Genomic DNA, 24,988 nt, shown 5'->3' with positions numbered 1-24,988 from the left:
GCTCCTCGTCACCTTGGAATCACCAGACCAAAGATCATTTATTCCATTAACATAAATGATGTAGGGATAGAAGTACAGAATATACAGAGAGTGTTGGAGGAATCCAAACAACAAGTCCTCCACACTCAAAACAAATTTTAGAGTTCCAAAAGTAAAGAGCAATGTTTGGAAATAAAACTAAAAATGAAACTAACATCTACAATTAGCCAAGTATTTATTATGGGCCAGGCTACTTACTAGGCACTTGATAAACATTACAGCTCATCTTCCTGCAGTCCTTCAAAGCATATAATATTGTTTCTATTTCATAGAGAAGAAGATTGTATCTAAGCAGGTTAGTGATTAGCCCAAGACCACAGGGCTAGGCTGTAAGAAAAGAAGGCCAAGTTTCAGTGGTCAAAATGGTGATGGATGGTATAACTAGAAGATTATGGCTAATCAAATAAAAATATTCAAAACGGTCCTAATGTATTATTAGGATTTCTTTAGAATAACTTGGGTGCCTTAGTGAATACAGTAGTGGTAGGCACTACAGTCTCTTTAATTTGCTAATCATACAAATCTACTTTAATATTCTTGGCGACAAGGAGCTAACTACTGATAAGACAGCTTCTTCAGTTTTGGGGCTACTCCAGGGTGAAATGCCGGAACGTCTTACTGCCTGCAATGTTACCTAGTTCTACCAGGGGGAATAAAGCAGAACAAGTAGCCACTGTTCTTGACAAATGGATACAGTTTCAGTTTTTCAAACTATGAGTGTCAGATTCATTCATTGTATCAGATAGATCTGTCAAATGGCTTTGCCCATTTACTAATGGATGGCACACTGCAGACACACGTTGGGTCAAAGGACTCAATGTCACCTCATTGATACTGTCATCAATATAATCTGTATTGGCATTTTGTCTCACCCTGACTTTAAGGACTCTGTGGGGAGATCCAAGTCTCCAGACCATGGACTGATCACCTCTGCTTGACACAGTATTCTCTGCTCATTTCCAGAGGGGACCAAGGATGAGCTCTTGTACTTCTGAGTCTATTCACCCTACCTGGCAACATATACTAGCTGGGCTGATTGGATCAAGCAGGAGCCCCAGAGAGTAAATTTCCAGCTGTATTGGAGGAAACAGAGGCTATGCCCCAATCCCATAACCCCTCACTTCTTACTGCTAGCCTATCCTAGGCTGTTCTTGCTGATAGGAGTACTTCATGCTAAAAATTAATTTTGCTTACCTGATGGCAGTCACACAGCCTCAAATGCCATTTTTATAAATAAGGCAACCACCAATGGAGTGTGATTTAGGGTTTTTTCTTCTGTAGACCCTGCCTACCCTATAAAATCTCCCATTACTGCATCATGGAGACTATAATCCCTTTCCGAGGGAATAGATTCTTTCCAACCATAAGATGAAATAAGAACTTACATTTCCATACTGCCCCAAAGGAAATAAATTGATTACAAAATGCAGGAGAATGACTGATTTTCCACATTTGTTGTGTTCATTAAAGGGTTTTTGAATAGACTTGACAATATTAATGAAGTTCAACACACACAAAATAAAAATTAATAAATGAGAAAAAAATTGCATTTATAACAAACAACAAAATAAACACATTGATATATAAAAGGTTGTTATACATCGATGAAAATGCATGTCATAAAGTCACAAAGTAAAAAGTATTAATAGCCAATAAAGATATGAAAATATATTCAACCTTGCTATTATTAATCAAAGAAATACAAATAAAATAATTCAGGTGTCATATTTTACTGACTAGAATGACAAAGTTTTAAAAAACTTGATAATACTGGTATTGATATTGATAATACTGGTACTGATGAGTCTGTGTAAGAAACCACATTGGATGTTAAATTCTTGGTAGAAATAAAAGGCACGGTAACCTTTCTGGAAGACAATATGTCAGTATGTACCAGAACTGACAACCAGCCATTCAAGTTCTAGAAGTCCATTCTAAGGAAATAAACAAATGCTCAAAGACATATGAACAAGGATGCTTGTCTCATTGCTTAGCAAAGCAAAACAGGAATAATCTAAATGTTGAATAGTAGGGACTGGTTAAATAAATAATAGAATGCTGTTCAACCATTAAAAATGATGCTGCAGATTTTTATTAGGTGATGAGTAATCATACTTATATTACTAAATAAAAATGTTATAGAACTGTTTTGTACTTTGATATAATAATTAAAGGTATTTTATACTTGCATTGTATTTATATGCACACCGTCAAAAAAAGTTTCAAAAGATACCCTCAAAAATGTTACAGAGATGACTTATCAGAAATGGGATTTTGAGTTATTTTTCCTTTTTTCTTTAAATCCTTTCAATTTTGAAGTTTGTGCAATGAGCCTGTATTATTTTTACAATTAAAAATATTTAAATTTACAACAAAAGGATCTAAATTCCTCCAGTTTTCCATTTATTTTCCACCCTGGCTCAGCGTATTTGTGTAAAAAAAAAAAAAATCAGCTTATTTTCTCTTTTGTATCAATCTAAATTTACCTTTCATAAGTTAACTATTTTAGTCTGGCAAAAGTTTCACACAGGAAAATTGTTAAGGTCTGAGTATTCTATTACCTTTAAAAGCACTGGAAACTTTGAAATTATTTCTTTCAGAATTTTCATATAATACTGAAAGCGGGGGGGAGGTAGCAAAATGAAGGGAAATAGATAGTAGTAGTCAACTTCAATTAAGAAAAAGCAACAAGAGGCAGTTTGTACTCTCTTGATACGGCAGAAGCCCCATGTGTCAACTCATGCTAAAAAATGTATATATACAGACACATATATGTTTGTGGGTATATGTATATGTGACACACACACATAATTAATCCACAGTCTTAGGCTAATCACTCATTGTGGCAGAAACAACGAGCTGTTGACTACACTTTAATTAGCTCCTCCAGCCTGTAGAGGCATCACTAGGACCAAGATGGGAACAACATTCTCCATCTCCACTTGCATCTGGGTATGGTTCTATCCCAAAGAATGTGACCAGAGGTGACCTGAAGAGTTTATGTCTGAAGGATAACGAGTTGATAATTGTAGCTTGCAGCTTCCTCTCTCCTTTCCTTTTTAGGACGAACGTAGAGCCACTTGATGAAGGTGGTGGGTCCCTGAATAACTGAGCAGAAAACTGACCCTCAGACCACCAAAGTCCATACTACACTCCTGAGTGAGTGAGAAATGAACTGTCCATGTGTTGCTCCACTGAGGTTTAAGGTTTATTATTTAGTGTTTAACTAACGCATTTTTTCTTTAAACCTCAGTTGCCTTCTCTGTAAAATAAAGTCTTTGAAAAGGATCCACTGTAAGTTTTTTCCATTGCTTATGTTTTTATCTTAGTTTTTAATTCTCAGAAACATTGTGCGCATTTTACCTTTTAAGTTAGTAAGTCTACTTTTTTTCCCACAAAGACGGGTTCTTCAAGTTATGGAGAAGTCATAGCAGACTGTTGCTTCAGTTTAAGATACGCATTCACGTATGAGATGAGAAGGGTGAGGACCCAGAGAAACGCCTTTTGACAGAGGGGAGTGAGAGCATACTGAAGAATGTTTAGTAATAAAGAATTCAGATGGGAGAAACGGATGGGTTATATCTAACAGATTTGCTCAAAGGAATTCTGGAAAGGTAAATATGTGAAAATGTATAGCAAAGACATAAAATGCCTTTTGGTCCCTAAATGGATTTCATTTCAAAGACATGCATATTGCAAATACATGTACCATAACACTTCTCTGTCCACTTCTAGAATTTTCTTTACAGAACATCTGCAGAGAGAGGATGTCATTCCAAGATAATCGACTGCAAGTTACTAAATTAAGTTAAAAATGTCCTTAACCTTGAACAGTTTTTAAAGAGATTTTAGAAGAAAGGAGCCCTCCAGGGGGTTGTATAACTATATAATTGTACCCTTTCTAAAAGGCTATTTACAGATACATAATGTTTCCCCTCCATTCTTTAAAGTAAAATATAGGATAAAAAAAATAGTTTGGGGATAATATTTGTTTGGGACAGCAGGCACTGCTAATCAGTACCACTCTCTCCTTATTCCTTACTATCAGAGCCCTGGTTTAGGAGACCCCATTATCCTTAAGGCTAAGGTGGCCAGTTTAAAATCCGAGCTGATGAGATCTAAGTGCAAGTCTGCTGACCATCTGTGGTAAAAAATTTGCTCTCTGAGTTAGACACTGCCTTTTTTTTCTTACTTAATTTCTTTTTTTTTTTTTCCTTTTCTTTCTTCCTGCCCAAATTGTTGGAACACTATTAGAGATTCTGGGGTCACTTTGAAGCTATGTGGACGTGCTAGAGATGTGGAAGCTGGAAGAGCGAAGCAACCCAGTCCCCTGGTGATGCCCTTCAGCAGCTGGACTAACGCTAGAGGGACTATCTCCAAACTTCCTGCTACCCGTGGAAAGTAAGGTAAATCACTCATTCACTTTGTTACCTACTAACTGATCCAGAACTCTAACCTCAGGGTTCTAGAACCCTTCTCAGTATCCCATAGTCATACTCATGTTCCGGACTCCTGATCATCAGACTTGCTTATAGCAGATGTATGGGGAGGGTGGGCTCTTCTGGAAGCCCTCATACTTCCTCCCCTACCCCCACCACACACAAATAATGATCTTTATGTCCACTTATCCTTCTATCTACACTCAGAGGCCAGGGCCCCCAGGAAGGCTTCACTGACAACCCTTTACTCCTCTCTACATGCAGAAAGGGTAGAGGTGTGGGCTCTGGAATCAGACTTCCTAGACTTGAATTCTTAATCTGTTACTTACCAGCTTAGGACGTGGGCAAAGTAGTTACCTTCTCTGGACACCCCTGTAAAAGAGGAACACTAAGTAGCACCTATGTACCTTACTGAAAGGATTAAATGAGCAAATGCAGGTAAAGTTCTTATAATTTTTTCTTGGGTCAATCAATTCTAGCTGCTATTGTTACCTTTGGCTAATTTAGGGCAGAATCCCTTTGCCCTCCTTTGGTTCTCTAGGGCCGTCTCATTCACAACACACACAGTCGCATACTGCAGAGTTTTGAAAGGTGGTTCTCAAAATGTGGTCCCTGGGCCAGCAATATCAGCCACACCTGGGAACTGGTTAGAACTCTGGCACTGGAGCCCAGCAATCTGTGTTTTAACAATATTCTCAGGCAAATCTGATGCACACTAAAGGTTGACGACAACTGAGAACATCTGTCTCAGACTCTCCTGGAGGCATTCACCAAAAATAGAGTTACAGGACCTTACACCTGACCAGCTGGAGAAGGGGTCTAGTAATTGCCCTGGTTATCATGCTTGTCATGATTTTTCAGCACCTAAATGTTTGAGAATCACTGCCATTTTCAATGTGTGTTTCACTTGTCTGTTTTTCCAGTGGACTTTACTTCCTTGCAAGGAAGGTTTGTGAAGATTTGTTGCTGTTGTTTGCATTATTAGTTTTAGTATGCTAATTCTAGAATCTCTGGTGCATAGTGCAATCTCAGGCAGGAAGTAGTGGCTCATTAAAACAGGTATCCCAACAGTCTTAGTAGAACTTCAAGATTAATTCCTTCAGGAGGAGGTAAAATTGTCATTAGATGCAGATGATATGATACTATATAGAGAAAACCCTAGAGACTCTACATGAACACTACTACCACTGATAAACGAATTCAGCAAGGTAGCAGAATACAAGATTAACATACAGAAATTGGTTGCATTTCTTTATACCAACAATGAAATATCGGAAAGGGAATGTAAAAAAACAATGCCTTTTAAAATCACAACCCCAAAAATAAAATACTTAGGAATAAACCTCACCAAGAAGGCAAAAGACTTATATGCTGAGAACTGTAAGACATTAATAAAGGAAAGTGAAGATGATTCAAAGAAATGGAAAGACATCTCATGTTCTTGGGTTGGAGGAATTAATATTGTTAAAATGCTCATACTACCCAAAGCAATCTACAGATTTAATGCGATCCCTATCAAATTACCCATGACATTTTTCACGCAATTAGAACAAATAATCCTAAGATTCATACAGAACCATAAAAGACCCAGAATTGCCAAAGCAATCCTGAAGAAAAAGAACAACGTTGGAGGCATAGCCACCCCAGACTCAGACAGTACTCCAAAGTCACAGTAATCAAAACAGCGTGGTATTGGCACAAAAACAGACATATGGATCAATGGAACAGAATACAGAGCCCAGAAATAAACCCACACACCTCAGTTAATCTTTGACAATTAATCTTTGACAAAGGAGGCAAGAATATATAATGGGAAAGAGACAGTCTCTTCCGCAAGTGGTGTTGGTAAAGTTGGACAGCCTTATATAAACCAGTGAAGTTAGAACACATCCTTTCACCATACACGAAAATAAACTCAAAATGTCTTAAAGACTTAAACATAAGACATGACACCATAAAACTTCTAGAAGAGAACACAGGCAAAATATTCTCTGACATAAATCATACCAATGTTTTCTTAGGTCAGTCTCCCAAGGCAATAGAAATAAAAATGAAAATAAACATAGGGGACCGAATCAAACTTACAAGCTTTTGCACAGCAAAGGAAACCATAAACAAAATGAAAAGACAACCTACAGAATGGGAGAAAATATTTGCAAATGATGCGACCAGCAAGGGCTTAATTTCCAAAATATACAAACAGCTCATACAACTTGATGACAATAAAAGCAAACAACCCAATCAAAAAAATAGGCAGAAGACTTAAAGAAACATTTCTCCAAAGAAGAAATACAGATGGCCAATAGGCACATGAAAAGATGCTCAACACTGCCAATTATTAAAGAAATGCAAATCAAAACTACCATGAGGTACCACCTCACACCAGTCAGAATGGCCATCATTAAAAAGTCTACAAATAACATATGCTGGAGAGGGTGTGGAGAAAAGGGAACCCTCCTACAATACTGTTGGTGGGAATGTAAGTTGGTGCAGCCACCGTGGAAAACAGTATGGAGGTTCCTCAGAAAACTAAAAATAGACCTACCATATGATCCAGCAATCCCACTCCTGGGTGTATATCCAGACCAAACTATAATTCAAAAAGACACATTCACCCTGATCTTCACAGCAGCAATATTCACAATAGCCAAGACATGGAAACAACCTAAATGTCCATCAACAGATGAATGGATAAAGACGATGTGGTACATATATACAATGAAATGCTACTCAGCCATAAAAAAAAGAATGAAATAATGCCATTTGCAGCAGCAACATGGATGCAACTAGAGATTATCATACTAAGCAAAGTAAGTCAGAAAGAGAAAGACAAATACCATGATACCACTTATATGTGGAATCTAAAATATGACACAAATGAACCTGTCTATGAAACAGAAACAGAATCAGAGACATAGAGAATAGACTGGTGGCTGCCAAGGGGGAAGCAGGTGGGAGACGGATGAACTGGGAGTTTGGGATTAGCAGATGCAAACTGGTATAGATAGATTGACTAAACAACAAGGTCCTACTATATAGCACAGGGAACTATATTCAATATCCTGTGATAAACCATAATGGAAAAGAGTATGAAAAAGAATGTATATACATATGTATAACAGAGTCACTTTGCTGTACAGCAGTAATTAACACAACGCTGTAAACCAAGTATACTTCAATAAAAAATAAGTTAATTAAATTTTTAAAAAGATTAATTCCTTCAGAAGAACAAGTACTACACATTCACAAAAAAAGCACCCTTTGAAAGTTTAAAGTTTTGAATTTCTTTGCCACTTCCTTAGTTTTGATCATCTTGGACAATATAGTTTTTTTTTTTTTTTTTTTTTTGCGGTATGCGGGCCTCCCACTGCTGCGGCCTCTCCCGTTGTGGAGCACAGGCTCCGGACGCGCAGGCTCAGCGGCCATGGCTCACGGGCCCAGCCGCTCCGCGGCATGTGGGATCCTCCCGGACCGGGGCACGAACCCGCGTCCCCTGCATCGGCAGGCAGACTCTCAACCACTGCGCCACCAGGGAAGCCCGACAATATAGTTTTAATATTGACTTTTAAAAAGAATTGTGTTTCAGTGTTTGCTATCCTTAGACAGACAGAAACAGATAAGTACAACTAAATACTTATTTTTCAAAAGTCTCAAAAGTATAAGGGAAATGAAAGTAATTGTATCTTCAAATGATTTTGGGGTATGTTTCTAACTTCATACTTCTGATGCAATTCAAGATTAAAACTGTATTAAGACATTTGAGACATGACGCATTGGTATTAAATGAATTTAATTTTGTGTAAAGTGGTAGAAATATTTTCTTCAGCAAACATACCTGCAGATATAAAATCACAACCATAAATCTACAAAAAAGCAAGCTATTGAATGAAATCTGATTGGTTATTTCCCTGCAGTATGGATCTGCTAATAATTTAATTTACTACTTGCTAACAGAAGCCAAAATTTAAATATACATATATATATGTGTGTATATATCTACCTCTTCAATTTTAAATCATTCATATATATGAACAAGTATACATACACATATATAACAATTGTTCATACATATATATATATAAACAATTTAAATTAAAGAAAGTATATCTGGTGGCCTATTTTTCCCCACCGATTTCTAAAGAACACCATATTCTATTCTAGGCAGTGGAATGTCAATCCACCTTAAGGGTTGTTCAATGAGCATATCTGAGAAACCACTGGTTTAGCCAATGATGTACTTATTGAGGGAGGCCCTAGTGCCACTGTCAAGAGCTTATCCACAGGAGAGATAAGAAGGTACTTGTTTGGTTTGTGAACAGAAGGAGTAGTGAGGAATGGCAGGTAGCTGCAGGCTGATGACACGTGATGTCCCTATATATGTAGAACCAACACGCCCATAATTGCACCCAATTTCCATACCCAAATCCAAAGCCTTTATATCATTAATCCCAGGCAAAAATGGTAAGATTCATGTGTGTTACTATCCCACGGCTTCAAGATGCCTCTAAACTCATATGAGTATGTCTTAGTTTTATCAGTGGAGGACAAACCAGGCTTCTATCACCAAGCCCCATTCCATAACAGGCAAACCAGTCCAAGACTTCTCTGAGTGCTGCAGGAGAGTCTATGGAAGGGGCGCTCACTCCACTGTGATGCCTAAAATGCCTTTGCACAGAGCAAACATTCAATACATGCTGAGTGAATGAATGAGTGAACTGGTGTCATAAAACAGGTTTATTTCAGGAAAATTGCATTCAACAGGCTGGCATTCCTTCCTACCCATCTTAACTGTTAAGCTTGCCATCAGACAAAAATTTAATTATAAAACGTTAGAGCTGAGGAAATTTTAGAAACTATCTACTCTCCAGAGGTATACAACTTTAATTTCGTGGTAAAAATCACTAGGAGTGATTTAGGAGTCTATCAGACCCCAGTCCAAATTCCACATCTACCATAATTTGGTGAGCAAATAACTACTTCTGAGGCTCTGTTCCATGTATGCATGATGGGATATCATAATAATACATACATTAATTGTATGACTATCAGGGGATGAAATGACACAATCCATTTGCCATGGTCGGCTAAGTAATTTGCCGCAAGTAAGCACTCAAGACATTAGCCAATATTCATAGCGGAGAGATGAAAACAAAACTCTGGGACTGATGCCTACCTTAGTGGCGCCAGTGGTCATAATGACTTGCTTCCATTCAGCCTGCTCTCTTCTCACTAAGACTAAGGAAGAGAAGATGAACAAATTAGGAATAACAATTTGAAAATGGTTTTATACTCCCTGAATGAATGGAATTATAATAAAATGATTCATGAGTTCTGCAGAAATATGATGAGACTTTAGATCTTTATGTTAGTTCTCTACAAAACCAATTGATGGCCCTAAGATGTACCTTCCCACCCAGCCCCATCCTTACCAGGATCAAATATCATTGTAAATGGAAAAGTCAACCACACATAATCAACAAGCTAAGTTACAAGCCAGTGAAGTCTCGGAGCTTTGATAGAGAAAATTCAGATTTATCATTATATGTAAAAATAAGATGATATGAAGAACTCAATCTAAAAAATATTACCTGGAGATCTATAATCTCTACAATAGTGCTATAAAAAGTAAAGAGCTAGAAATCTATTTAGATGGTTTTCCTTATAAGAAAGCACTTTCTGTATAACTTTTAATGTACTACTGATGAGAACAATTCAACAAAATTCAAATAAATATCTGCAGATGTCCTACAAGAAGAAAAGAACAGAGTTAGATGTGACAGGGGATAACTGGACTTCAGGATGAGTAAGACCCTATACTTGACCTCAATAAATTAACATGAAATACAGTGGATGAGTCATGTACAGAATGTCAGAATTCTAAAAGGCCAAGCTAAGTACCAAAAGGAACACGTGGGGACTCTTAAGAAGGAAATAAAATATTGGTTAGTTGATTACGAAAAGGCAGAAGGGAGTAGGTTCCCTTTGGCTGCTCTTTGAAGAGATCACTTCCTTTCCCCGCTAGTCCTAAGGCTACGGTGGCATGGGCAATAGAGGAATGTGGGGACTGAGAATCATTTCTACTCTCACCGGAGTGGCTGGAAGCAGATTTTCTTACCAGGATGTAGTAGTATGCTAATATTTAAGGGTTCTTGAGGTCAGAGAGAAGGGTTTGAATACTCCGGCTCCATCTCTTGCTGTGGGTCAAGTTTCTTACCTTTCCAACACCTCGGCATCTTTATCTGAAAATTGGGGACGATGATAATGTCTCCCACCTGAGTGTGAGAACTATATGATACAGTGCATACGCAGGGCTAAATTTGGTGCCTGGCACACAGAAAGTGCTCAGTACGGCAGGCGAGTGTAGTGACAATAAAGGCAAAGATGACAGGGGTAGTGCCGGTGTTGCTTCTGCCCCCAGAACAGGCTCTGACTGGGAGAGAGTTAAAGCACCTTTGGGTTCATGGGGGTTTATATATAAGCAACGGTTGATCAATGTGAGCTGGTTGTCCAAATGATTATGTGCAATCTAAGAAAAAAATGGGCCTCGGATCTGCTCAGCTACTTAATAATATTAGCAGCGGGAGTAGTCAAAGAAGCTAAATTTTATTACGTGTTTATATGCCAAAAAACGTGCTGAACGTTTTAAAAGGATTTACTCACTTATTACAACGAGGTTATACGCTAGGTCCTGATAATGTTATTCGTCTCTTTCAGATGTTGACTGAGCCTCAGACAGGTTACAAAAGCACCTAAGATCCCGTTGTCAGTACATGACGGAAATGAGTTCAAATCCAGCCTGTCTGACTTGTTCTTAATCACTAAGGTATGAAATTAAGCATGTTGCCCTTTGCCTGATTCTCCTTCTGAGGCCTGAATATTTCACTTAGCTCTCTGAGTGCAGAAGAGAGAAAATTCTCTCTCCTTGACCCAACTTGGCATCAATACCCAACTCCCCTTCTCAAAATGGGTTGCTTCAACGAGCAGCAATGAATGCCGGGTCGTGGACCAGTCACCTTGATGACTAAGAGTCAGACACTAGGGAAAGAAAATGCTCTGTGACAAACCTACCCTTGTACAGAAACAAGACAGAAATGGGGGGACAGGGCAGAAGATAATGGAATAAGGCATAGGAAAAATAGCACCTGGCATCGTGACAGTAATAATAATAATAGTAGTAGTAGTAGTAATAGTAATAATAATAGACTTCACTATGCTCTAGGCATTGTATTAAGTGCTTGGTGTAAGTGACTTCATTTTAACATTGAAAATATTTAACATTGAAAAGTCTATGGGGATGAAATATTATTAACATCATTTTATAGGCAGGAGTATTGAGGTTCAGGTAATCAGGTAAATTGCCCAAGCTCATATGGTTAGCAAGTGGAAAGCAGAGATTTGAACCAGCACCTACACTCCTAACCATTATGCTATAACCATTATGCTGAAGACATAACAATTCCAATGGTCTTTCCCCATAACCCACTCCTGCACTCCAGACTTAAATAGTCCAAGATCAAGAGAGAGCAAGCTTGGAGTTGCCACTCTTCAGTGAGTGTCAATCATTTCAAAACAGTCTATTTGCTAACAAGATGCACTTCCTGTGATAATCTTCTCAACCAGCTATCAAGAAACAGGAAGCAAAGATTCAAGTAACAGTATGTTCCTACTTACGAGGAAGGTGGGACAGCACAGTTGACACTGGGCTTAACTGTTCTGGAAAACGTGGTCCCAGTAGGCATACACGCTGGTACATTTTCCCCACCTACCAAATACAAAAGAAGTATTTCATTTCCATGTTGCTCTTCAAAGTTCCACCTCATTCGTGCCTGTCATTCATCCTCTGGCCTCTTCCTGTCTCCATTTCTGTACAGAAAGGTGCTGAGTCTCTGCTCTCGGATACGAAAAGGGTGTGTTAGGAGAGGGAGCCATGGTACCTCGATGTCTTTTTTTTTTCATCTTAATTCTATTATGCCAACTCCACTGAACTTAATTAGAGTGAATACAGAATTACACAATTACCCTCTGTTCTATTCTTCAGATGTTATATTTTGATAAAATTTACGACATGCTGCTCTCCCCTTGAACACCAGATGAACACTAGAAATGGATGTGTGTTGACATAAAATCTGTTATAATTACAATTCAAGTACAGCTTACATAATGATAGTGTTAACATAAAATTATAGATGTGTAGAGACAACGTGGTCATGCATTTTTTAGTATAAGTACATGCTTAGACCAATATCTGTTAGCGGAATGAAGGTGGAAGAGAATTTTGGTTAAGCCACAAAGGCTGTTTAAGGACTTGCAGATAGCTAAGGGGAACTCAAAGACCAGTAAGATAATATTTCCCCTGCCATGTTTGCAATTGCAAAGTGAAGGGAAGATGTGAAAGTAAGTACCCCTATGGAAATTACAAGACAAGTACATTTTTTTCCTTGAGTACCTGGGTAAATGCTTAAATTCTAATGTATATCAATGATGCAAATTTTCAACTGAGTTTGATAAATCATAAAATAATAATTATACATATATGTATATAAAACTGCATGGAACTAGACAGTTCAGAATTACTTCTAATTAAAGAGGTACCCTATGACAACTAACTTAAGCCTTACAAAATATGGTTCCAAGTACCCTATCAGAGTGAAAAGCAGGAGACCGAAAGGTTTATTGTAAATGTTTGTAGTCATGGTGTCTTAACTAAAACTACTGTGTCACAAATACTATTAAAATAATTGTGACATTTTATTCACTTTTACTGCAAACAACAAAACAAACTATAGGTATTTTTTCATTTCAGGTAATTATTTTAGCTAACAGTTATTAAATGTTTTGAGAAGACAGAGTGCTAATTGCATTACTTCATTTTACCTTTAAAATAGCACTTCCATGTAATTATTCTTAATATCTCCATTGTATTACAGTGTATCTCTAGTTTAGACCTTTCTTCAGAACTGCAGACTTGTGTATCCAACTGTGTACTCAGCATCTCTACTTGGACGTCACAAAAACATCTCAAATCTTATACCTCCAAAACTGGTCTTTAATCCCCCAAACATGCTCTACCCCAAACTTTTTCCATCTTAGGTGACAGTAACCACACCTTTCCAGTTCCCCAGGCCCTAAATCTCGAATTCACCCTTGACCCCCTCTTCCTTTCCATTCTTGCATTCAATCTACCACGAAATGCTGTCACAACCTTCCCAATGTGCCACTTCTCAGAATTACCAGCCGCTAGCAGCCTGGTGCAGGCCACCAACATAGACCTCGAGGATCCTGTAGTCGCCTCCCAAGATTCTCCCTGACTCCACTCTCTCCCCACATCCTCAAGACCACAGATAGAGTTATGCTTTTCAAACAAGAGACAGTTCATGCCACACCTCGGCTAAAATCCTGCCCCTGGCTGCCTACATTTAGAGTAAAAGACACAATGCATGTGATGGCCTCCCAGGACTTACCCAATCCATCCCATCACATATCCGACCTCCAGCCCTCCTGCTGTCTCTTCCTCCCCACTGACTAAGTCAGCCAGGGTGGCCTCCTTGATATTCCTCCAAGCTGCCCGGCAGATTTCTGCCTTAGAGTTTTGGGACTGGTTATTCTTGCTCCCACGGAGTGGTCTCCCCATCATACATTCTGACAACTCCCTCACTTCAAGTCTTTGCTCAAATGTCAACTTATAAAATCCACCCTGACTACCCTATTTAAAATCAGAACCTACCTGTACACTCCTCCAGCACTCCCAACCCAAGCCTCTTCAGTGAACTTTACATCCTTTTCCTTATCCCGTAGCGCCCATCAACCTGTGACAAAGCATAGAATTTATTTATAACATCCGTTTCCACACGAGAGTGTAAGGAGGGAGAAAGCATGCAAGAAGGAGCACGCAGGCAAAGGCTCTTGTCTAATTTATTCATTGATACGTCCAAGCATAGAGAACAGGAAGATGCTTGATAAATAGTCCTGAAAAAGATACAGATGAGGAAACTAGCAGTAAAGCTCAGAAAGTTTAAGTAACTTCCTCAAGGTTCTACAGCTAGAAGAGGGTCACAGTAGAATTCACACTTGGGGATGTCTAACTTCAAATCTCTTAGCCTCTCTGCTATCTTTTTTTTTTTTTCCTCCTTCTTTGCGGTATGCGGGCTTCTCACTGTTGCAGCCTCTCCCGTTGCGGAGCACAGGCTCCGGACACGCAGGCTCAGCAGCCATGGCTCACAAGCCCAGCCGCTCCGCAGCATGTGGGATCTTCCCGGATCGGGTCACGAACTCTCAACCACTGCGCCACCAGGGAAGCCCCTCTCTGTTACCTTAAGTCCATGCAATTCAGGATTTGTTTTAATCAGTGCCATGGAAATTCTCACTCCACTGAATAGGATCACTAAAGTGTTCTCTGTCTAGATTTATATATATATTTTCCATTTAAACAAAGGAAACAGAAGAGGGGAATTCATCATGGGTTATTGCGGTAGTTTTACAGCAATGTTAGCAATAATGACATTTAAGTAACAGTGATATTTAATGATAGCATAATAATAATAAAATAATAGCTCTTAAATGTATTGAAGACGAATCGCATGCTAAATTCGGTGCTAAAATATTTCCATGTATATTTTGTGCAAAATCCTTATGAATATTCTATCAGATGAGCTTGATGTGTAACTCCACCAGGCATACTTCTCTTATTCCGCTTTCAAAGATAAGGAAATTGATGAGAAGTGTGGTAACCGTTTGATCAAGATGAGACTGGTAATAAGTTGCGAGTATGAATTTAAATTCAGGTCTAACTCCAGAATTTGATTCTCAATCCATACATGAAAATTCTGATAATTCCTTTGATAAGGGTATGTTCTCTCCTGGAAAACATCCCCCATTATGTCTGCCTGTGCTCATACCTTCAGGACACAGTCAAGTTTAAAACATGATAAAAATGTTTAAATAGTGTGCTTTAATAAATAGAAATATCTTCATCTAAACAATAACACAAAAAGGCAGGCTGAGCCCTTTGAAGTGGCTTCGTTGCTATCTTCCATCCAGAACAAGAGAAGGAATCAACAGCTGCAGAGTAAAGAAAGCATGAAACCCAGAGATGGAGGATTCTGTAAATGACCAATTACAAGACTATTAAGCCACACTTTCACAGCAAGAGGCAAAATATTCCATTAAACTGAAAATTCTTCTACCCCTCACTCCAAGGCCCACACAAACATTAATGTTGCATTTATTAGGATGTATTTCCTGTGCTCTATCAACTTGACTTTCAGCAACTGTATTAATACAGTCCTTTCGCTTTGCACATATATCTGAATGATGGATTCTATTACTGGAGTTTTGTAGAAAGAGTGGAGTGAATGAAGTAAAGTTTGGGAAGAGCCATCATAATCCATAATGATGGGCACTGAATCAGGACAAGAAGAAACCTCTCTTCTCATTTATTTGAATGAAAATTCTACTATATATTTATTGCCTCTGTACAGGGCCATCTGTTGAATAATGGAAAACAAGCATCTTTCATTTGGAGGTAGGATTTGTGTGCTCAAGTTTCTATGGGCCTGCAGAATTAATCTTGTTTTAGAAATGAAATAAAATGTAATTTCTTTCTGTAAGTAGATGTGGTTAAGCAACTGGCAACTTTGATGTCTTTAAATCACTGCAGTTTCGGGGTAGGCAAATCTATAATTATTTCAAGCACTTCTTTATTGGTGCAACAATTGAGCAGTGTACATAGTGGTCAACAACCTGGGCATTGTCAGACGACTCTAAGTTTGAATCTAGACTTTGCCACTCACCAGCTATGTGACTTGCAGCTATGAGAATCACTTTCTTCAGCTTTACACTGTGGATTATTATATGCCCTTTGCAGAACTACTGTAAGAACTAAATGTATATGGGCACAGTGGCTCATAGTAAGGGCTCAAATTAGTACTGTGGTCACTACTAGTAGTACTGAAAAGAAATTAGAACTTCTATTCTCATAAAGTGGGATATGTGTCCCTTTATCATTGTAATTTCATATCATTTTACTTTTGACCTTATAATTTAATAGCTTGATCCAAGAAACATTTAGCAGTAAATATAATTGAAAGAAGATTACCTGTCAAACATGAAATACTGTAGTATCAAGTGTGCTGGCACAATACTCTTCTCAGATAATTAACCTGTAAAAATATGTTATTGTCTTCTTTTTAATTGAGCACATTGAACATATATATTTACTGTGCCAATTGGCAAATATCCATTAATTAATCAGTCTAACTATATGTTGCATAAACGTCTTCTAAACATAATCGTATATGTATTTTATTTGTTGGGAAAATGTGTTTGAGATGGTTCTTTTCTGCCTATTTAAAGTAAAAGAGGATGAGAAGTAGAGTTAGGCTTAATGTACTTTGTACTCCATTATGCCATGAAAATGCTTCTGTGCCCTGGAGACAACAACAAAAGATTTGCTTTAATGACAAGAATCAAGTATGTTCTAAAGCTTCCAGGTAGGAGGCGTATAGGTTGCAGTTTATATCAGAAGTCTTTGCTCTCTCTCTCAACTGCGTCTAGATGGAAAAGATGTGGTCACAAATGCTTCAAGGTGATATAGTAAATGTTGGAAAAGAGGGGGGTAGGAGGCAGAGTTTTGAATATCTCAAACCTGAGCTAGAAGGATTTTATTTAAAGAAAATAGAGGATATGATTTTTCACTTAAGGAAGCAAACCTGACATTAATGTAGGAAATTAGCTCTTTTAGCTATGATGCTTTCAAATGCACATGGCTGAAAACAAATTCAAAATAGTCAAAGGAAATTTAAAAACAAAAACCAAACAACAACAACAACCTCAACAAACAAGTACTAGAAATTCAGGGATGCAGCCATATTCAGACAGTTGGATCTGGAAGTTCCACAGTATCAGCAGGGTTCCAGCTCTCTCTCCATCGCTCAGCCCTGCTTACCTCTGCAAGACTTTATTTTACAGAAAGTCTCTTCTTGTGCTGGATGGTCACTGGGAGTCCCAGAGTCATATCTCCCCAGCTTAGAAATTCCAGAGAGAAAAGACAATTCTTCCATTTTGCTCTGAGACAAAAGTCCTGGGGACGAGTCTGATAGACTTAGCCAAGGTCAGATGCCTACCCATGAGCCAATCACCTGCTTTACTGGAGTTCAGTCCCTGGGCGACTCATCCCCAGGTCCTGTGAGGAGGCAGGATGGCATTATCTGGCAGTTCTCCAAGAAAAGCCTGCTGTTTTTGTAAGATGAAAGGGGAGAGGACATGGATAATGAAACCTGTATCTGCTTCTGTAAAATCCACAGAATCTTACTCCCTGCCCTGTGTCGATGACCATGCAGTAAGCTGACCCAGGAGGTCATTTTTCCCACAACAGTCTTTATATATATGACTAAGGAACACACTGGTAAAAGAATATGGGAGAAAGTCTGAGTATGACAAGTCAGCTAGACTGATATTAACTAAAAAAGCTGTGTGAAAATATCCTTAAAAAGTTGCCCCCAACTCACTCAAAGTCCAAAGTTGGAGCTGGAAATACAATGTCATGGAGTTCGGATAAGAACAGGTTTTCTCCAAGCTGAACTATGACACAGAGATTAGAGACTTCCAGAAACTATACTTTTTCAAAGAAAAAACATCACATGAGAAAAATGAGGCCTAGAAAAATTAAATGACTTAAGCTAATTAATGGCAGGACTGAGACTAGAGTATACTTTGTGTAATTGGCTATGGTCTTTTTTTTGTTTTGTTTTGCTTTTGTTATCACTTCAGAACGAGACAAACTTAAAGAAAGGAAACACAACCAAAACTCAGTGGTTGGAAAAGAGATGGATGTGAACGCCCACTTGTTTCTTACGTATAAAGTTACCCCTCGCAGTGTTTTGGAGGAGAAAACGCTGGCTCTTCCCAACGTTGGTTACATACACAAAGATTCCAAAGACAAGACAAGTGCTTTGCAAACAAAGTAACTAGAACCAGCTCAGGCTTCCCCGCGCCGGGTCCTACGTTCCACGGTCAGAACCACCAACTGTATCCCCCCGGGTAACAAGGTGATTCAGGAAAGCTGGCGCCTTCAGAGAAGGGAGAAAACTTAGCCGGGAAGAGAGTCAGGAGGAAACTTGCTCAGCTTCTTGCTGGGGTCTGAAACGATCCCAATAGAGTCCTTAAACCCCTCAGGTTTCCCCAATCAAGCACCCTCGCCTCCAACCTGGGCCACCCCAGATCTGACTATCAGACGACAGAAGTCTGCGGACGTACGAAGAGCTGACCACCCCACGAGAGGGACCTACGCGCGGCCGCGCCCACTCACCCGCCGCTCCCCGGGAGACGGGAGACCAGCCCGGGGTCCAACTCCTGGGCGTGGCAGACTCGCCCCTCTCCGGGCCCGGCTCCAGCTCACCTCGGCGCGGCCCGCCTGGGCGCCGCCATCTTGACCACGAAGGGGGCCTCGCGCCGGAGGCCCCTGAGCGGGCGCCCTGAGCTGAGCCGGAGCGCCGGGGAGGCCCAGGTCGGCGCCCTACGTCCCCTGCGCGCTCGCGCCCCGTCCACGAGAGACGAGAGTCCCGCACGAAGCGCCCGACCCAGGCTTCCGCGGAACCGGCGCCCCGCGCAGCCCGCACCGCGGCTCAGGCGGTGCCGAGGGCGGCCCGGGCGGAAGAGCGGGCGCGGGGCACGCGCTCGGTAACCTGGCAACGCGGAGCAACCGGGCGTCCCCGGCGAACCCCAGCCCTCCACCGCGAGGAAGCACGGACCCCCGCACCCGCCGCCCAGCCCGCGCCGCCCCTCGGTCGCTCCGCCCGCCGCTGCCGGCTTGCTATGGTCTTTTAAATCCATGATACAACGTGTATATGTAACAAATCTGTTAAACCCTAAATGTTTATGATATTCAAGTAATCCATTATCTGAATTATTCTTGAAGATAAAACATCCAAAGACTTCTTAATTGTATGGGTATACATACATAAAATACACGTGGAGGTAACTTCAAGTATAGTATGTGCCTGTCTCTATTCCTTCCCTCTCCGCTCTTTTAAAAAATGCCCCTTTAAAAATTGCCCACTCACCATCTGTTAGGTAAATTTGCTGAAACACAGTAAATGTGGAGACAGAAATTGTTATAGAGACTATTCCAAATGGCACTGACACCTGTATTTATGAAATTTTTAAAAGGGTAACTTAGAGTTGTTTTTTTTTTTAAAAAAAAATCCCACTATAGTAACACCACATCATCCTAGGTGCCCAGTTCTATCCAATTACATAAGATGGAGAAAGAGAGAGAGAGAGAGAGAGGAGAAAGAGAAAGAAGAAAGGAAGAAAACCAAGTACTTATGTATAAAATGTTGCTGCCAGTTTGAGATTATACTCAAGCATCAATGAACAGAAGGAAAACACAAATTTACAAATGTATTTCATTTATGGTATGAGGGACACAGGTTTAGATTTGCAACACGCTCCCACAAGGGTCAAATTGACCACTTTTTTCTATCTAGTTGCTCTTGAAACAGATGCCATTCAATTCCAAGTCTATAGCTTAGACCATGTCACTGCACATGAAATATTGTTCATTCAGAGTCAGCACATAGCAAGAGTAATTTATACTCTCAGAGTGTTTGCTCTCAAGTCAATAGCAGAGAAGCCTTGAATAAAAACGTTCCCATTACTTTCCATTGTAATAGATCTTACTTATAGCCCATGAAACAGTGGTCAGGGGAGATTTATTCTTTGGACACCATATTATATAATCTCTCCACTTTAAGCCATCCCCCACTCGGCGATTATTTTTTAAATATGTTACTCGTAGTCAATATTAATTTACAATTAATCTTTCTTAGCATTAGGAGAGTATTATTTTGTACAGGCTCAGAAACAAATCTCCCGAAATTCCTCCCTGATGCTCCCTTCAGGCTGAAAATGCATTGCAGGGTGGCTGCAGTGACTTAATTCTAGTTGGCAGAGCCCTGGCCACACACTAATTTCATTAGCCTCAAACTCCTGGATTTGAAAGATCCACTGAATATGATTCCTGTCCTCTGACATGTCACTTACTAACCAATTCAGTGTGCATACAGAGGAGAGAAAGGACTTGCTCAGCTCTGGCCCACCGGCAGGCAGATGAGAATTCCCAGTCAGAGACACTGTTTACATCTGAGTGGTCATTCTTGCCCGGGTCCTCATTTTCAGGAAGAAACTTCAATCCAGGCTTTGCTGGCAGCTGCAGCATTTGTTACATCCATTACTAGCTCCTTGTTCCTTCCTGCCCCCCAGTGCTTAGCATCCCCCATTTCAGTCACTAAGTCTTCCTTCCCCCAGCCTAGAAGCTTACCTCACCATAAATTTTTATCTCAAATGATAGGTTTGGCACAGTCCCCACAGCAACCCACAGGGACTGGGGAAAAGAAAACTCAAATCTCTGGAGAGCTAAGAATTCAACCATTTAGAGGAGTTTCTTTTATACAGGACAGTCTTCATTGAGCTGAACCCTGCAATCCCAGAGAAGATTCACCGACCCGTTCTTTTCCTCTTTCCCTAAAGTGACTGTGTCTTTGAACAAGGGGTCTGTGTTCCACTATTCTCTCTATTCATTTTGCAGGTTTACAGAGGCTGGGAAACTGGGGGCTGGACTTACATGCCAGGAGCTTCTAAGATCACACGCAAAAATAAGGCTACTGGAAGAGATTGTTGGAATCTATCTCTGTATATTTGAACATGGGCAGTGGTTAACCAGGATGCTCACACCAAGCTTATATCCAGCTTGCAGCACAAGCTACAAGTTGGTGCATCCCTCCTACTACCAGCCTCTTCTCAATAAATGCAGGTGAAAACTGGGGGCTCTTTTCCCTCAGCTGTTCAATCCAACATGAATAGCTGCAATTTGCAAATTAGAGGAAAATGACAGTGTTTTCTCTGAATGGTTTTGGTCCCAACGCACACTGCTAATGCTGGCATTCAGTTCCTTTCCTTCCCAGCCCAGGGAACGGGGGAACTAAGCATAAGGCAAGCGTTCTCTTTTCTTGCAAGTGCCTCAGATCCACACACCGGAGAAGGAATCAGCTCCCCCTGGAATCTTTTTCAGCAAACACAATCCTTCACCTAGTCTGCAAGCTCTCTCTTGACTTTAAGATTTCACTCTTTTTTCGACAGGCAGGCCCATCTGCAAGCTCCCAAGCTCCAAGTGAAGGCGCCAAAATAATTTTTTAAATGTCAAACAGCAAATGTGCCTTCAACCCCCAGAGCTCCAGTAAAAATACTGTGAGTTGCCCCTGTGTTTCTCAGGTGACCTCTGGCCTCATCCTCCCTGCAGCGCTGCCTCCTCAGGTTCTCTAGTTTAAACTCAGAGGTAAAGGAAGTGCTTCTGGGTTTTGCTTCCGACAACCCAGGCTCTTCCTGAAAGCATTACCTCAAAGTGAAGGCTGCCCAGAAGCACTTTTGGCCTTGCAAACATCTAGAGGTGGCATACTCAACAGGTGCTAGGGATGCTCAGAGGCTCGGAGGGGCCATACCAGGCTGCAGCTTTAGACAGGCACCCCTCCTTCTGGCACAAACACAAACTTCATACCCCTGGGTGCTGATGTAGTGACAGCTTGAATCTCACAAGGAGTCCCCTCCAGAAACCCAACATGCTTCAGGAAAGGCACTTGAGAGGGAGCCGACTTTTTAGCTACGGGGAGCATAAGGGTCAGCCAGAACATCTGGAGAAGGGACTAACTGAGCTTGGGTCCTACCAGGCAGGGAGAGAGCTGTGCATTAGGAAAGGATCACTTCAAGACAGAGATGAACAAAAAACCTGGAGATAGGGGTAGAGAAGGAAAAGAGAGGCAGAAATTGAAAGGGAGAACATAAAAACAGAGAGACAAAAAAAAAAAAAGCAGGGAGAAAGAGACACAAGGAGAGAGACACACAGGAAGAAAGACAGAGAAACAAGAGAACCCATAGTCACGCAGACCCTGAAACTCAATTTCTTCATCCAGAAGCCATCCATCTATACCCAGGGCGGCACAGGAGCCGTGGGGCCGAGGCTGCGGGAGCAGGCGGTGAGAGAGCACTGCAGCACCGCCCACCGTTCAGCGGGCCCGATCCGCCGTCCTCGCATCTTCCGCCGTTGCCCGCCTGCACCCGGAGCTAGAGGACCGCCCGGCCTTGCTCAGCGCACCCTACTGACTCCCTCCAGGCGGCTTCTTGTCTGGCTCTGAGAATCGTCCTCAAAACCCAGGACTGCGGTTGGGGGCTGCGTTAGGGAGGTCGTGGGAAAGGATGGGCACAGGGTGGGTGCAGAAAAAGCGACTGTGTCTCGCAGTTAGCATGAGCTCACCTCCGGGCTCTGAGCTGGCAGGAGTAGAAAGCTGATCGCCCGGCTCCTGCCAGTGGCCGGATCGCAAAGGCAGTTTAGACGGTGCAAACAACTGCCCAGAGCAAATCACCTGGGGGCACGTCTGCGGGTGGCTTCTCCCCGCTTGAGCACAGTCCCCACACCTTCCGCCCCATGCCCTCGCAGAGATAGGTGACAGGTCGGGAAATCCAACCCGAGCGAAATGGGCAATTCACGTCCAAATGTAGGTGAAGACCTAGCCTTCGGTTTAAGAACTGCCTCCCTAAGCTCTTCTCGAAATTTTCCAAGGCAGCTGCAGCTTGTCGGGCGGCTTGGGGCAGGGAAGCTGGGGAGTTGAGAAATGCCTAGTTTCTAGGCGTCTTCTCATCTTTCATATTCTTTGCGCCTAAGTGGCTCTCACAGGAGCCCGGCACTTTTACAAGCCTGTTTTGGAACCATATTTCACTCGAATGCAAACCCATTTAAATCATCGCCTTGTTTTTCGGAGACTGTTTCTTGTCAATGGGGCCATAAATCCAGAATGTCAAGCCGGATGGAGTGGAGCGCGGACAGGGGAGAGATGGAAGGGAAAGGAATCAAGCAGGGCAAGTACCTCCTCGTGTGAGGTGGGAGGGATTCGGCAGGATCTCCAGGGTGGAAATGAGCGAAGGCTGACCAGACCCCGCACCCCTGGAGTCCAAGCCAGCCTTCAGGATAAAGAGCGCGGGGAGCTACGGCGCGCTCTGCCCCGGAGGGAGCGCCCCCCTACCTGGAAAAGCCTCAGGATGTTGGCTACCATGATGGAGACCGAACTCCCCGAAGCCCCAATCACTCCAACTACTTTCTCGGGCTTGACGAAAACCGGAGGCTCGCCGTTGGTGCAGCGCACTTCGGAGGTGTCCTTCTGGATGAGCGCCTGGACGAAAGTGAGCGACTGTTCGAGCGCATAAGTGTCCCTGGAACAAGTGTCCAGGATCCGCGCTCCCAGCGTCACGTTGGGCAGCAGGTTGGGATCGCTGTTGATCTGGTCCAGGGCGTAGAGCATCGCTTCCAGCCTGTGGATCCCGTTCTCCCTCTTGATGTCGCCGCAGGGCACTCCGCTTGGACCCTTCGCGTGCACCGGGAACAGCCCCCCGAGGGTGACGTCCCCCTCGATCCGAATGGAGTGCGGGGCGTACATCTCCTGGCCGCGCGCCGCCGCCGCCAGCGCGCACAGAAGCACCTCCAGCACGCAGCAGGGAAACTTCATCAAAGTCAGGGCGCGGAGCAGCTTCCCCAACTGGACCATACTGCTCCCGCGGCTGCGGTGGTGGCGGCGGCACTCGAGGGGACGGTGGCGGGCTCGCCGGAGTCCTGGCCCCTTGGGGTGAGCTCCTCCGGGGAAGCCCAGGGTCTCCTGCGGGCGAGGAGGGTAGGGGCGCCCGGGGAAGGGCAGCCGGCGAGGGTGGGGGGTCCCGCGGCGCCTGCCAGCTTGGGGCGCCGTGCGCTCTTGGGTTCCCCGGCCAGCGCGCCGCGCTCGAGCTCGCGCTCGGTGGCTTGCAGCTCGAGCTCTCCAACAGCCCAGCACTGGGGAGAGAGCGAGGATGGCTATCGCTTTAAATGCGCGTTCGGCTCCCTCTCCTCCTCCGCCCACTCCCTCCCACCCTCGCTCGCTCTCAGGCTCTCCCCACCCTTCCCAGCGCCCACCCTCCCCACGGTTTTGCATCATCACGCAGGGAGGGGCTGCGTGCTGAGGTAAGGGGGGAGGGAATGGGTGGGCGGCTGTGGGGGGGGAGTACCTCCGATTGGGAGTTTCGAGGTCCCCAGGGAATCTGGGGATTGCAGGTCGCAGGCGAAGGCTGAGCTCCTGCTTCGGTCTCACTGTAGAAGCCGCTCGCTCGCCCGCCTGCACCCACACGCACATTCTAGGCACAGGGTGGCATCAGCCCCGGACAGGGCGGTTCTAGCTGGGGCTGACTGCTTCCAACCCTGAGGTCCGGAGCCGGGACTGTCAGCGCCGGGAGAATGCGAGGTAGTCGAAGGTGATGCCGCCAAGCATGAAGGGTAGTAGGGAGACCCCAGTCTGTACTGCTAATTCGTCTGTGCCAGTTTTTCCTAAGAAAAACACACATACACACAGGAGGCTGATTGATGACCTAAAGAACCTTTAGGCAGAGACTTCTCCGGGGCCAGGCACTGGGCTAGCCTGTAGGGAAAGACGCCAACAAGA

The 24,988-nt window shown here is 42.5% G+C and overlaps 1 protein-coding gene across 1 annotated transcript in view; it reads right to left on the bottom strand.

Moving 5' to 3' along the window:
- The window catches only part of LOC125961709 (uncharacterized), a 49,621-nt gene extending 24,939 nt beyond the window's left edge, over positions 1-24,682 (bottom strand). The window contains exons 1-4 of the mRNA XM_049700504.1: positions 24,466-24,682; positions 23,549-24,345; positions 14,203-14,284; positions 12,150-12,240 (exon numbers count right to left, since the gene is read on the bottom strand). Of these exons, the coding sequence (XP_049556461.1) occupies positions 14,249-14,284; positions 23,549-24,345; positions 24,466-24,682 (1,050 nt within the window). The 3' untranslated portion in view covers positions 12,150-12,240; positions 14,203-14,248. The remainder of the gene's footprint in view (positions 1-12,149; positions 12,241-14,202; positions 14,285-23,548; positions 24,346-24,465) is intronic.
- Positions 24,683-24,988: the final 306 nt, after the last annotated feature.

The sequence above is a fragment of the Orcinus orca genome, chromosome 17 (genome assembly GCF_937001465.1).
Source record: "Orcinus orca chromosome 17, mOrcOrc1.1, whole genome shotgun sequence".
Taxonomy (NCBI): domain Eukaryota; kingdom Metazoa; phylum Chordata; class Mammalia; order Artiodactyla; family Delphinidae; genus Orcinus; species Orcinus orca.
This window is presented reverse-complemented; position numbering and strand designations above follow the sequence as displayed.